Source organism: Myotis myotis, unplaced genomic scaffold (genome assembly GCF_014108235.1).
Source record: "Myotis myotis isolate mMyoMyo1 unplaced genomic scaffold, mMyoMyo1.p scaffold_m19_p_6, whole genome shotgun sequence".
NCBI classification, from domain to species: domain Eukaryota; kingdom Metazoa; phylum Chordata; class Mammalia; order Chiroptera; family Vespertilionidae; genus Myotis; species Myotis myotis.
In genome coordinates, this window is record NW_023416368.1 from 87,376,298 (window position 1) to 87,388,708 (window position 12,411).

General features: G+C 53.8%; 3 protein-coding genes across 10 annotated transcripts in view; 1 reads left to right on the plus strand and 2 right to left on the minus strand.

Annotated features, from left to right (window-relative positions):
• The window catches only part of BORCS8 (BLOC-1 related complex subunit 8), an 8,845-nt gene extending 3,692 nt beyond the window's left edge, over window positions 1–5,153 (minus strand). Inside the window, exons 1-3 of the mRNA XM_036313635.1 lie at window positions 5,024–5,153; window positions 1,969–2,081; window positions 1,421–1,485 (exon numbers count right to left, since the gene is read on the minus strand). Coding sequence (XP_036169528.1) covers window positions 1,421–1,485; window positions 1,969–2,081; window positions 5,024–5,060 — 215 coding nt within the window. The 5' untranslated portion in view covers window positions 5,061–5,153. The remainder of the gene's footprint in view (window positions 1–1,420; window positions 1,486–1,968; window positions 2,082–5,023) is intronic.
• Window positions 5,136–10,213, plus strand: RFXANK (regulatory factor X associated ankyrin containing protein). Of its 6 annotated transcripts, XM_036313627.1 has the most exons (10): window positions 5,136–5,261; window positions 5,839–5,978; window positions 6,466–6,687; window positions 7,323–7,403; window positions 7,553–7,618; window positions 7,802–7,956; window positions 8,115–8,240; window positions 8,656–8,722; window positions 9,073–9,153; window positions 10,096–10,213. In XM_036313627.1, exons 3-10 carry the CDS (start codon window positions 6,501–6,503, stop codon window positions 10,164–10,166), a joined length of 834 nt encoding a protein of 277 aa, XP_036169520.1. In that variant the 5' UTR covers window positions 5,136–5,261; window positions 5,839–5,978; window positions 6,466–6,500; the 3' UTR covers window positions 10,167–10,213. The 6 variants fall into 6 exon arrangements, 5 of the variants coding, with proteins under 5 accessions (XP_036169520.1, XP_036169521.1, XP_036169519.1 ...); XM_036313626.1 differs by lacking the exon at window positions 5,136–5,261 and having other exon boundaries at window positions 5,418–5,978; XM_036313630.1 differs by lacking the exon at window positions 5,136–5,261 and having other exon boundaries at window positions 5,425–5,978; window positions 7,856–7,956.
• Window positions 9,803–11,831, minus strand: LOC118658299 (nuclear receptor 2C2 associated protein). 3 transcript variants are annotated; one of them, XM_036313634.1, is made up of 5 exons: window positions 11,416–11,831; window positions 11,147–11,237; window positions 10,858–10,903; window positions 10,708–10,775; window positions 9,803–10,502 (listed from the first exon to the last, which is right to left on the minus strand). In XM_036313634.1, exons 1-5 carry the CDS (start codon window positions 11,451–11,453, stop codon window positions 10,386–10,388), a joined length of 360 nt encoding a protein of 119 aa, XP_036169527.1. In that variant the 5' UTR covers window positions 11,454–11,831; the 3' UTR covers window positions 9,803–10,385. The 3 variants fall into 3 exon arrangements, with proteins under 3 accessions (XP_036169527.1, XP_036169526.1, XP_036169525.1); XM_036313633.1 differs by having other exon boundaries at window positions 10,858–10,909; XM_036313632.1 differs by having other exon boundaries at window positions 10,858–10,963.
• Between the last annotated feature and the right edge of the window lie 580 nt (window positions 11,832–12,411).

Genomic DNA, 12,411 nt, shown 5'->3' on the forward strand with positions numbered 1-12,411 from the left:
AAACCCACAAATGGTACAGCCACATTCACAGCAGTATTATTCACAATAGCTAAAACACGGAAGCAACCCAGCCCTGGCCAGTATACTCAATTGGTTGGAGCATCATCCCGTTACCTGAAGGGTCATGGGTTTGATTCTTGATGGGGGCACATGCCCAGGTTGCAGGGTTCAGTCCCCAGTTGAGAGGCAACCAATCGATGTGCTTTTCTCTCAAATTGGTGTTTCTCTCTCTCCCTTCCTCTCTCTAAAATCAATAAATATATCCTCAGGTAAAGATATTAAAAAAGAAAATTAAATAGAAAACAACAGCCCTGGACATTTTGCTCAGCGGTTAGAGCGTCGGCCTGTGGACCCAAGGGGCAATGGGGAGGAATAAGGACATATATGTAATACCTCAATCAATAAAGAAAAAAAGTAAAAAGGCAACAGAAAACAACAACAAACAACAAACCATGGAAGCAACACAAATGCCCACTGACAAATGAATGGATAAACAAAATGTGGAATTTTACTCAGCCTTAAAGAGGAAGAAAATCCCAGCACATACTATCACATGGATGAGCCTTGAGGACATTACTCTAAATCAAGGATGTCAAACTCGCCGCAGGCGGCCCACTGGCCATGAGTTTGACATGTTTGCTTTAAATCAGTGGTTCTCAACCTTCTGGCCCTTTAAATACACTTCCTCATGTTGTGACCCAACCATAAAATTATTTTCGTTGCTACTTCATAACTGTAATGTTGCTACTGTTATGAATCGTAATGTAAATATCTGATATGCAGGGTGGTCTTAGGCAAACCCTGTGAAAGGGTCGTTCTGCCGCCAAAGGGGTCGCGACCCACAGGTTGAGAACCGCTGCTCTAAATGAAGGAAGACAGACACAAAAAGACAAATACTGTATGACTCCATTCATGTGAGGTCCCTAGAGCAGTCAAATTATAGAAACAGAAAATAGAATGGTGGGTGCCAGGGGCTGGGGGAGGAGGATGGGAGTTAGTGTTTAATGGAAACAGAGTTTCAGTTGTGCAAGATGAAAAGTTCTGGAGATGGATGGTGATGGTTGTCTAACAATGTGAACGTACTGAATGCCACTGAACTATATATACTTAGAAGTGGTTAAGATGACAAGTCTTATGTTTCCCCAACCTTGTTACACCCTCCTATGATAGATGGGGAGGGGATCGGAGCTGGGAAGAAGCCTGCCGGAGGCACACAGAGGTTGAGCAAAGTGAGAAGCACAGGCCTCGGCTTGAACCTGCTGTGTGGCCAGGGAAACTGAGACCCACATGCTTCCTCCCTCAGGTGGGCTTGGCAAGACAGGGCTCACCAGGGGGCTGGCTGAGATGCTCCTGAATGCCTAGGCGGTGACCCCAATGCAGAGCGAGGTGATCCTGGCAATGGGGAGGCTGAGGTGCTCACCTACAGGCGTACTCCACTGTGTAGATGGCTCCCTGGCTCTGCTCCTCCCACCGTTGCATGTCGGCCTGTGGGGGTTGGGGGGTGGGGTGGGGCTGTTAGGCAGGGGGAGGCTGCCACCTCTGTCATCCCAGCTCTCTGCGATGGAGCACCCGGTCACCATGGCTGCAGAGACTGGCCCCCTCCAGCCCCCAACCTTTCTTCCTCCAACTCTCTTCCCTCACGAGTCCAGGCTTTCTGTGGACACCTAGCTGCTACATTTTGGGACCTTTGCACCAACTGTCCCCTCTCCCTGGCATGCTCTTCCCTCTAGTCTTCACACAGCTGCCTCCTTCTCACCATACAGGTCACAATTCATCTAGGCCTGCTGCTCCTTCTTCCAAATCTGCCCCACATCTGTCCACCCACAGCCCCAGCCTGGCTCAGTGACCACATGCCTCCTTGCTGTGTTCCAGCCTTGACTCATCCCAAGAGCCCCTGCTCTACCAGCAGGCCCCAGCTCACAATGTGCAGGCCCTGCAGGGGTTGGTGCAGGGGTGCATGGGACTCACCTTATGCTGGGCCAGTTCTGGCAGAGAGCGGCGCACATGCTCCTGGAGCCGGTAGAGGGCCACAGACGGCTCATTGGCCAGGACGTAGACGCTCTCGGTGAACTTGTCTGTGACTGGTTCCAGAATTGACAGTGGAAGGTGGCAAAATAAGGGAAAAGGGTGCACAGACACAAAGAAACAAAGCATAAGACTCGTGATTGCTCAACCTCTGAGTCCAGCCAGAGCAGTGAGGAGTCTCTGGTGTCCCCTCCAGCAGCTGGGTCACCCGTGGCCCAGGAGAGAGGTTGAAGGACATGGTCACAGATGGCCTCATTCATATTATCAATGCATCCAGTGCACTCATGATCTTTCCCCTCCCAATTCTACTTGTAGTGGACACTGCTGCTGCCCACTCGGATCTCCTCGAATTCCTTTTACCCCAGTGAATAAATCTGAGATTCCTCCTAGAAGGATCCACTGGTTACTGGATCCGAAAGTTTGCTTATATCCCTGGGTGGCCCTCAGCCATGACAGACCATTGAGGAGTATGAAAAGTCTGTGCCCCTTGCTGTGTGTTGGGACAACTGGGAGGTGTGACTCACTCCCCTAAAACTCCTTGCCAAATCAGGCTGAGACCAACCTCTGAGGGATTTTACCTGAGGTTGCTCTTTGCTCAGCCTCCTCCCCAGCCCTGTTCTGTTCCCCTCTAGTCTGTGGGGCTCTCCTGGTAAGTTAACTACACACAAATCCTCATCCCAGGGTCTGCATTCCCAGTCAGCTGGTCATCCACGCCATCCATGAGGAGATCTTCTGGTTCTGACACAAAACAAAGCCCAGCCTCACCCATGCTTATCACTGCACTGACCCCACTGGTCCAGGTATGGCTGCTTCCCACCTGGATGCCAGACTCAGCCCCTCCTGCCAACAGACCCATATGCACACAACAGATGGAGTGAACTCCTAGTGAACACATCAAATATGACCCTCCCTTGCTTGGAAGCCTTCATGGCTCCCATCAGCCAGAGAATAAAATCTGCTTTCCTCACCATGGCCCTTAAGGTCCTGTATGTTCTGCTGCTGTTGACTTCCCTGCCCTCTTTGCCTTCTGCCTGGGCCCAATGCCTCCTGGCTGTTACTTGGACACTCCCAGCACTGCCCAAAAGAACTTTCTGAGATGACTCAAAGGTTTTATAATCTATACCGTCCAATGAGGTAGCCACTACTGGGCACCTGAAATGTGACTAATGTGACTCAGAAACTGATTTTTTAACTTTAATTAATTTAAATACCCATAAATACTGTGACCAGTAGCTACTGTATTACAGCAAAGCTCTGAACACTTTGCCACCTCAGGGCCTCTGCCTGTGTTGTTCCTGCCACTGACACTACCCCTCCCCCCACCCCCACCCCCACCCCCAGCTTCATCCCTCATGTCTCAGCTGAAATGTCACCTCCTGGGCAAAGCCTTCCCTAATCACCAAGAATAAACACATGTCCCTCATTCCCAACCTCAGCACCCTGTTTGTTTCTCTTATATTTAAATTCCCATTTTTTACTAAGTTACGTATTTATAGAAAAAAATATTAAAGCTTGGATTTGTGAGGACGGGGGCTTCTCTAAGCCTCAGTTCCCCATTTGTAAAAATGCAATGATAACAGTGCCCACTCTTAAGGTTTGCTACAGAGATGATCCTATGCTACTGCCCAGGGCAGTGTGGTTGGCAAGAGAGAGAACGCTGGCATGTCTGGGAATCAAAGGACGCCGTGCATTAGTCTGTCCAGTGTGAATCAGTCCAGCTCACCAGCCCAGCCTGCCACCTCCAAACTGTATCGTTATAGAAACTGTTACCCTCTTAGGCCTCCTCCTTTAGAAAATGAGCATGTAATAGCTTACAGCTGGGTTCTTACAAAAGTGGTGGAATTAAATGTATTTGTGCCTTCTAACTAATTAGAAATAACGTGTGCCCGGCCGGTGTGGCTCAGTGGTTGAGCCTTGACCTATGAATCAGGAGGTCATGGTTCAATTCCTGGTGAGGGCACATGCCCAGGTTTTGGGCTTGATCTCCAGGGTAGGAGGTATGCTGGAGGCAGCGGATCAATGATTCTCTTATCAGTGATGTTTCTTTCTAAAAAATTTTTTTTATTGATTTCAGAGAGGAAGGGAGAGGAAAAGTGAGATAGAAACATCAATGATGAGAGAATCATTGATCAGTTACCTCATGCACGCCCCACACTGAAGAGGGACCCGCAATCCTGGCATGTGCCCTGACCGGAATCGAATCCTGATTTCCTGATCGACGCTCAACCACTGAGCCACGCCGGCTGGGCATCCGTGATGTTTCTCTCTCTCTCATCTCTCCCTTCCACTCCGAAATCAATACAAAAATAATTTTTTAAAGACATAACGTGTGTGATAAAATAACAAGAGACTTCATAATTTAGAACGCTTATGGCATTTTGTAATTTGTAACTATGGGATTATAAATATATGGGATTATAAATATGTATATAAAAAAGTCAATGTAAACACACAAATACGTAACTATAAAGCAGTGGTTCTCAACCTTGGCTGCACATTAGAATCACCTGGGAATCTTTTTAAAATCCTGATTTCTGGGCCTCATCCTCTGGAAATTGTTTCTTTCTTACTAATGTTGTGGCCTCACCCCATAACAAAGAAACAGAATTTCCGGAGGATGAGGCCCAGAAATCAGGATTTTAAAAAGATTCCCAGGTGATTCTAATGTGCAGCCAAGGTTGCGAACCACTGCTATAAGGCAACAATACGCACGGCTGCCACGCCCGAGCTTTCTTCCAGTGCATTACCAATATCAGTTCATCGCGTTCTCACAAGCCTATGAAGGGAGGGAGGAGGACTATACTCCCCATTTTACAGATGACAAAACCGAGGCACGGGGACTAAAGCTTTCAAAACTAGTCAGAGGCCGAACCAGGATTCGACGGCAGTTCAATCTGCCCCTCACGCTCCCTCCCCGTCTTTGCCACCCCCCACCCCCTGTCTAGATGCCCCTCCGCGAGTTCCTGGGCTCTTCGTACAGCCCGGCGCCTCGCATTACCTTTCTTCCCCTTGAGCTGCATCTCCGGTTCCTCCATAGCGACGGAGGCCCATTAGGCTTGAAAACCGGAACCGGAAGCTGGAGATGGTGACAGCTCCCTAAACCTTCCCCTGCGAAACCGCACTAAGCCCTGCCACTATTCCAGTACCCATTGCCTGCCCTCCGTTCCTCCATCTCTACCGAACCCGGATAGGGGCCGTGAGTGAGAGACCGGGGAAGGGGCCACACCGGGAGGCAGGTGAGGCGGGGCTAGGACCCCATGAAGCTCCTGGAGGGACACCGTGGAAGGGAAGAACCCCTTTTCCAGGGGCGGATGAATTGGGGAACGCTCTACACACCGCTCACTGCGGACCGTAGTTACGGTCTCTTTGCACCTCACTGCCATCAAATCCCTGCACATGTTCATGAGCCCCCACCACCCAGAGGGAGCACTGTTGTGGACTGGGACGATCATGGAGTCGCCCCTTTAAATCCTGCACGCCCCGCCTGCTCCCGCCCCCTTACCCTCGAGGGAGAAATCCCCGCCTTCCCGCCCCAAACTGGAGCCGATTGGCTTCTAACAGGCGCAATGAGATCCACCGAGCCCTCTGAGGCCCCGCCCACTCCTTTGACCCCGCGGGACTAGAAGGCACAGGAGCAATTGCACTGCTCGGACTCCAGCGGAAACCACGCCCCCTCCAATCCTTAAAGGGCCAGAAGCAGCTCCTACTGCTCCTGCCCTTCCGCACTTTTGGGGGGCAGGGTGCGCAGGCGCAGTGGGGGACCTCTGGGGTGGGGGTAGTGGTCGAGTATCAAGTTGCTCTCTGTCCCGGCAGAAGAAGCCAGAGCGCTGACTATCCAGGCTCCAGCTTGCTCCCCGCTACATCAATTGGAGGGGAAAAGTTTGTGAATTGGGCCTCCAAGTTTTGGGGGATCCGGGCTTGCGGCGAGGGGTGACAGAGAAGGTTCGTGGAAGGTGAGTGAACCTCCTGGATCGGCTTGGAGGGACGGGTGGGATGGAACCAATTACATCTTTGTTGATCCCTCCGTCATTCCGGGGACCACCCTCCAAAAAAATAACCACAGCGAACATTTATGAAGCTCTGCCGGTTTCAGGCCCCCTGCTTAGTTATGTACAGATATGACTTCTTTTAGACCTCATTTCCCCGTGTTATTAATGAGGATACAAGTTCAGAGTAGGTAAGGCATGTGCCCAAGTTCTCAGAGCCTGTAAGTGGAAGGATTCCAACCCAGATAGTTGACCTCAGAGCCAGGACTTCTAAGCAATGACTGTTGGATGTGTCCTGGTGGTGGTGGAGAGTGGGCCTGAAAAGGAATTGGACTGTGATTTAATTTCCCTGCTGAGCCTGAGTTTATCCACCCTCCCTGTGCAAGACCAGTTATGCAGCTGGCACCTAACTTCGTAAGAATTGTTCACAAGTCTTGTCATCTCTCCCCTTTAGGGGCCTCCATTAGCTCCCCCCTCCCGCCCCCTCCCATGGAGCTCACCCAGCCTTCAGAGGACCTCAGCCTGACCCAGCAGCCTCCCACCCCAGAATTTGGGGAATCTGAAGACCCCAGGGATGAGGCCCAGGATGGCTCAGACACAGTGGTGCTCAGTCTCTTCCCCTGCACCCCAGAGCCTGGGAACCCTGAACCAGATGCTGGCGCCTCTTCACCTCAGGGTAGGTACTGCCTCTGGGATGCAAGGACTGTGGAATGTTAGGGCCTCTGTTTTATGTCCCACCGCCTAGGGCATACATGTCTTCCTGCCCCACCCAGCAAAGGATTGCTTATTTGTTTTTATTATGGCAAAATCCACATAACATGGAAGTTACCATTTTAACCAGAATTGCATCTAATTTAGTGGCAGTAAGTACATTTACAGTGGTGGGTAACCCCAACCTCTCTCTGTAATTCTAGAACATTTCCATCACTCAGAAGGACCTAGGTCATGACTTCCACACAGCAGCAGGACCCTAGAGCTGCCAGTGTCTCAGGAGACCGGATGGCCTTGCCCCATACCTTATTTAACATCTCTGATGACAGGCAGGGCCCAGGACCCCACTCAGGGTACTCCGAGAGCTGCCTTTTGTGATGAGCAACAATCTCCAAATTCTTCAGGTTTTCAGGAGATGACCCATTGATGTCTATGGGACATCCCCAGATTGGCCAGTGGGTCCTATAGCTTCCAGCTTCTCAGGGCTCAGCTCCAGTAGCATCCGTGGAGTGGAAGAGAGAGTCATGCAGTGTCTTTGGTAGCTCTAAACCCCCAGGGTCTAGCTTGAAGCCCCAGAACCCTTCCTCCCTCTTCCACCAGGAAACTCCCTAAAGCACTCCACGACCCTCACCAACCGGCAGCGGGGGAATGAGGTCTCAGCCCTGCCGGCCACCCTGGACTGTGAGTGGCCCCTGTCCTTAATGGTGGTGGTGGGGGGGGGATAGGGTGACAGGGTGGCAGGGCTGAGAGGAGCAACTTGGGACAGAAGCTAAACTGAGGCACAGAACAAGGATGGGACAGGTGAGGACACTGCCTCTCTCTGGCCCCAGCCCTGTCCATCCACCAGCTTGCAGCCCAGGGAGAGCTGAGCCAGCTGAAGGAGCATCTGAGGAAAGGTGTGTGTCTACACCCATGTGCTTGTCTGACCTCGTGTGCTGGTATGTGCATGTGTGCTGTCATGACCTGTGAGTGTCCCTGCGTGCCTGTGTCTCTGTTTGTGTACAAGCGTGGCCACTTGTGTGTATCCATGTGTGTCCCCCCATCTGACCCCAGCTGCCCCCCGATCCCCACTCCCGCAGCTTTGGGGAGAGTGGGCAGGGGTGCAGCCCAGTGGTACCAACCCCTCCTGCCAGGCGACAACCTCATCAACAAGCCGGACGAGCGTGGCTTCACCCCCCTCATCTGGGCCTCAGCCTTCGGAGAGATAGAGACCGTCCGATTCTTGCTTGAGTGGGTGCGTCCCTGCCCAGCTGGGGACTTCCTGGGACTTGAGGGCGGCCAAGTCTCAGCTGAATCTGCCAGTGCCATGTCTTTAGATGTGGCTGCCTTGGGGACCACAGGATCCCAGGGGATCTCCCACTCCTCCCATCACCACTCTCTCTGCTCCCCCAGGGTGCCGACCCCCACATCCTGGCCAAGGAGCGGGAGAGCGCCCTGTCACTGGCCAGCACAGGTGGCTACACAGACATCGTGGGGCTGCTGCTCGAGCGTGATGTGGACATCAACATTTACGACTGGGTGAGGCACCCCATGTGGGCCCGGGGCTCCCTGCAGGGTGTCAGGCCTGCTCTGGATGCTAAGAACACAGACAGACTCCTCCCCAAGCCTCACAGATCTAGGTTTGGTGTTTGGCAGGACGGGAGGGAGGGAGGAGCCAATAAATAAACACTCAGCTGACTGTAGTGGATAATGCTGTGATGGCAGTCGCATAGGCAGCCGGCGATCTGCACAGCCAAGGGAGGAGGTCAGGGAGGCCTACCTGGAAGAGGGACATCGAAGCTGAGCCCCAAAGGAGGAGCTAGACCTGCCAGGTGACAAACAAGAGAAGGAACCAAAAAAAAAAGAAAGAAAGAAGGAACCACATTAAATTGGAGGGTGCTGGGTGGTGTGAGAATCCAGTAAAGGTAGTGCTGGTTGCCCCTGCCCCTGACAGAATGGAGGGACGCCACTGCTCTATGCCGTGCGTGGGAACCATGTGAAGTGCGTGGAGGCCTTGCTGGGTGAGTGGGAGTAGAGGCTGACCTGGGAGCCCAAGAGCTCTAGCTGGCACTGCAGGAATCCCGCAGGCCAGGGAGGGGCCAGAGCGCTGCTTGAACAGATCTTGCCTGCTTTTCCCAAAGAACTGATCAGGGGGCAGGAGGTGGTGGGACACCACAGGGGTCTGGCCTCAGGGGCCCTGGAGGTGGGAGTTCTTTTGGCCCCATTCTCAGGAGAGCTCAGTCTCTTGTCCAGGGCCACATGGGCAACCAACAGACCTGGGGCTTTGTCTTTGGGGGTCACTGGATCTCCAGAGTCCCATGCCCCATTCTGGGCTCCCAGTCCTCCCTGCAGCACCTGCTCTGCTTTGTAGCCCGAGGAGCTGATCTCACCACTGAAGCTGACTCTGGCTACACCCCAATGGATCTCGCTGTGGCTCTGGGATACCGGAAAGGTCAGCCTGAGACACATGGGGAAGTGACAGGGCGCTGTAGATGGTGTGACCAGAGAGGGTACAGGGGCATACCTTCTGGATACTGGCAACAAGAGTGTTCACGTTAGCAAGCATTGAGTGCCACTGTGTACCTGGCTTGGGCATGTGCTAGGCCTCGTTCTCAGGGGGCTCCCTATGATTTGGAGGTGGAGGTCAATGTGTGTCAGTGACTGAGGTCATGATGGAGGACACTCAGGCACTGAGAGGCCCAAAGGCGGCCCTGGCCCCACCTCAGGATGGATGGGGGCGTCACAGTGGGCTTCCTGGGGACCAAGGGGGAGGGAGGATGGCCCAGGCTGGAGGAACATCTCATGCAGAGGCCTGGCAGGGTGAGGACACCCAGAGGGAGGGGGCCGGTCACAGTGCACAGGGCCATGGAGGCCACTCTGAGGCAGGAAGTGGGTATAAGGAGAGACCCCAGTTTGACTCACTTCTCCATTTGCTTCCCCACCCATGAAATGGGGTGATCCTAACAGAACCAACCCCTGGGGTCAAGGGGGGGATTGATGGTTTGGGAAATATCCCCTCCGTTCTTCAAGGAGTCTTCCATTTGGGATAAATCAATCTTCATAGCCCTTCTTGTCCTTTCATACATATAACAATTCACCAATTTTGTTTTGCAAGGAATATTTTTATAACTCTGAAATGCCTCCAAAAACATTTTTATAAACTTAGGGGAAACGGAGGTTCCTGGCACAGTCTCCCCAGCTGTGTCCTGGGAGGGGTGTGGATTTATCTATGTACGAAATCCATGTCCCATTGCGGGGAGGCCCCTGTTGGTCCCCAGAGGGAAGGGCGTAGTTCTCAAGGCAGGAACCCCGGGAAAGGCAGGGCGCAGGTGGGCGTGTTTCTCTGCAGCCCCAGTTCCATTCATGGCCCACGTTTTCCTTGTCCTGTTTCCAGTGCAACAGGTGATCGAGAACCACATCCTCAAGCTCTTCCAGAATAACCTGGTGCCCGACGATCCTGAGTGAAGGCCCCCCCCCCCCCCCCCCCCGCGCGCGGACTCAGACACTCAGGGAACAAAGTGGTCGACCCAGAGTTGGGGGAACCCAGAACTGGCTTCAAAGGCAGCTCCTGGACAGATGGTGGGAGGGATCCTTCCCAGCAGAAATCAATAAACCTGTGCAGAACTTGAAGGACTGTGCTGTGCTTCCATGAGGGTTCCTGGAGGCGGCGGCTGCCCAGTGGCCTCACACCTTCTCCCCCAGCACTCTCAGGTGGTAGATGACCACACGGCCAAAGAAGTCAGTGAGGTCCTCAAATGTTACCTTCAGCTGGCCCACCTCAGCAGCCGGCACAGGAAAGGTGTGAGCACAGCAGTCAAGGGAAACGGCTTACCGTGTAACTGTCGGCAGCCCCGCCCAGTCCCGGCTCAGACGTGCTGTAGGTCCCTGAGACTCACACACAACAGATTACCATCAGCCCACCTCACAGATGAAGTAACGCAGGCCTGGAGGCCGCTTGCTGGAGGCCGCACACACCGCCCCCACCCCAGAAGCCCCGGTAGGATATCTGAATGGAGTTGTTGTCTTCAGGGTAGAAGTCCACAATCTTATTGAGAGCCTCACTCCTCTGAGAACCTGCAGCAGGGAGAGAGGCAGACTGTGAGGCCGGGGTGTCCCCTGCGACCCCTTCTCCCCCTCTTCCAGGGCCTCCCAGTACCTTCTAGGCAGCCCCGGCGACTGGAGAAACCGCCCTGGAACTGGATCTGCAGCTGGGAGACACGGATGCGCTGGGGGAACTCTAGGACCACCCACTGGGAGGGGCCCTGGAAGCAGACAGGGAAACTGAGGCCCACAGTCCATTCAGGCTCAAAGCAGTGCTATGCTCTCTCTCTATTGGTGGGGGCAGGATTCAGCACATGTTCCCTCCTGGCCAACTGTGGTGCCCGGGAGTTCTCAAGGCACCCTGGACCCCTGAATCTGGTTCACACAAGGGGTGGAGAGCTCACCTGGTCCGAGTTCCAGCACGTCTCCTCGTCCTGGTCGAACAGGTGCTTCTTTCCAAACTGCCGGGTGTTGCGATTCAGAACCGAACTCACCCTGAAGGCACCAGAATCAGGGCGAGGAGAGGGGCTGGACCCAGCCCCGAGGGCCCGGCCCCCACCGTCCGCCCCTCCTCGCCACCGGCTTCACAAACCCCGTGCTCTATCCAAAGAGAGCTGCACCCCAAGCTGAGGAAGGGACCACTGCTGCCCGCCCCCACCTCCTCAGGCCTCACCTGCTCACGGTGTCTGCACAAACCAACGAGTGGGTCATTTTAGCTCCACAAGACCTCAGGGTTCAGAGTTGGGCTCGGCACGGGTTCGAATCCCGCGCCAGCGCAGCCACAACAGCGAGACAGTCCACGCCTCTGAGCTGGAACGCCCTCGCCTGCAGCACGGGACCAGAACCGGCACCACCCACCCTTCCCAGCCCTAAATGTCGCCTTGATCACCCGCTTGCCGGAAAAATTGGGGATTTTGCCAATGACTCGAGACCAGGGGTTTGTCCTGTGGGTTTGGGCGGCGGTCGCTCCGGCTCCGAGGCTCTGTTTCTTTCGGAAAAAAGAACCAAAATCTGGACCCGGAACCGCGCGGAGACCGCGCAGAAGCAGAGGCTTCGGCCGGGCGCCGTCGTTCCCGGGGCGGGGTTTGACTTGAGCCCCGCCCCTGAGTGCCCGCCTCTTAAAGGGCTCGCGCCCAGTGATTGGGTTAAGGCGGGCACCTAAAAACAACTGTATGTGGGACACTGTCCTTTGGTGCCCGCAGGTACAGAGCACTGGTTTTGGAAATCGAGATACTTCTTATAATAATGTGATTCTATCTGGGGAAGTCTGCCAAATCCATCTAACTGCTAACGCAACCTGGAAACCCATGTACCTGACTGCCTCCCAGAAGCAAAGGAAGAGGTCATGATATTGCAGGTACAAGAAGTCTTCATCAGCCTCGCGTGTCCTGGCTGAAACACAGGAGGCCGGGCCTTCAAATCTGTCTTCCCAGTAAATGCTGCCTGGGACAGGCTTTTTGTAGGAGGGGGCATATGAAGTGGGTTTTGAAGGATGAACAGGAGTTTGCCAAACCAGATTACACAAAGCTTCAGGTATCAGGCTAAAGATCTGGTTCACTGATTCACTAAACAACTGCCACTCCCTACTGCCCAGCCCTGTGTTGGATGATGTTAGGGATTGTAAGAGGCCGCAGTTCCATCCCTGCACTTGATGAGCCCCCAATCTGGG

Bases quoted from the DNA above. Each gene is read 5' to 3' on its own strand.
- RFXANK (XM_036313627.1), top strand. From the start codon at position 6,501: ATGGAGCTCACCCAGCCTTCAGAGGACCTCAGCCTGACCCAGCAGCCT. The intron at 8,723-9,072 runs GTGAGTGGGAGT...TCTGCTTTGTAG, and splicing joins GTGCGTGGAGGCCTTGCTGG to CCCGAGGAGCTGATCTCACC. The intron at 9,154-10,095 runs GTCAGCCTGAGA...TCCTGTTTCCAG, and splicing joins GGCTCTGGGATACCGGAAAG to TGCAACAGGTGATCGAGAAC.
- LOC118658299 (XM_036313632.1), bottom strand. From the start codon at position 11,453: ATGACCCACTCGTTGGTTTGTGCAGACACCGTGAGCAG. The intron at 11,238-11,415 runs GTGAGGCCTGAG...TGGTGCCTTCAG, and splicing joins TGTGCAGACACCGTGAGCAG to GGTGAGTTCGGTTCTGAATC. The intron at 10,503-10,707 runs ATATCCTACCGG...TGCTGTGCTCAC, and splicing joins AAGACAACAACTCCATTCAG to ACCTTTCCTGTGCCGGCTGC.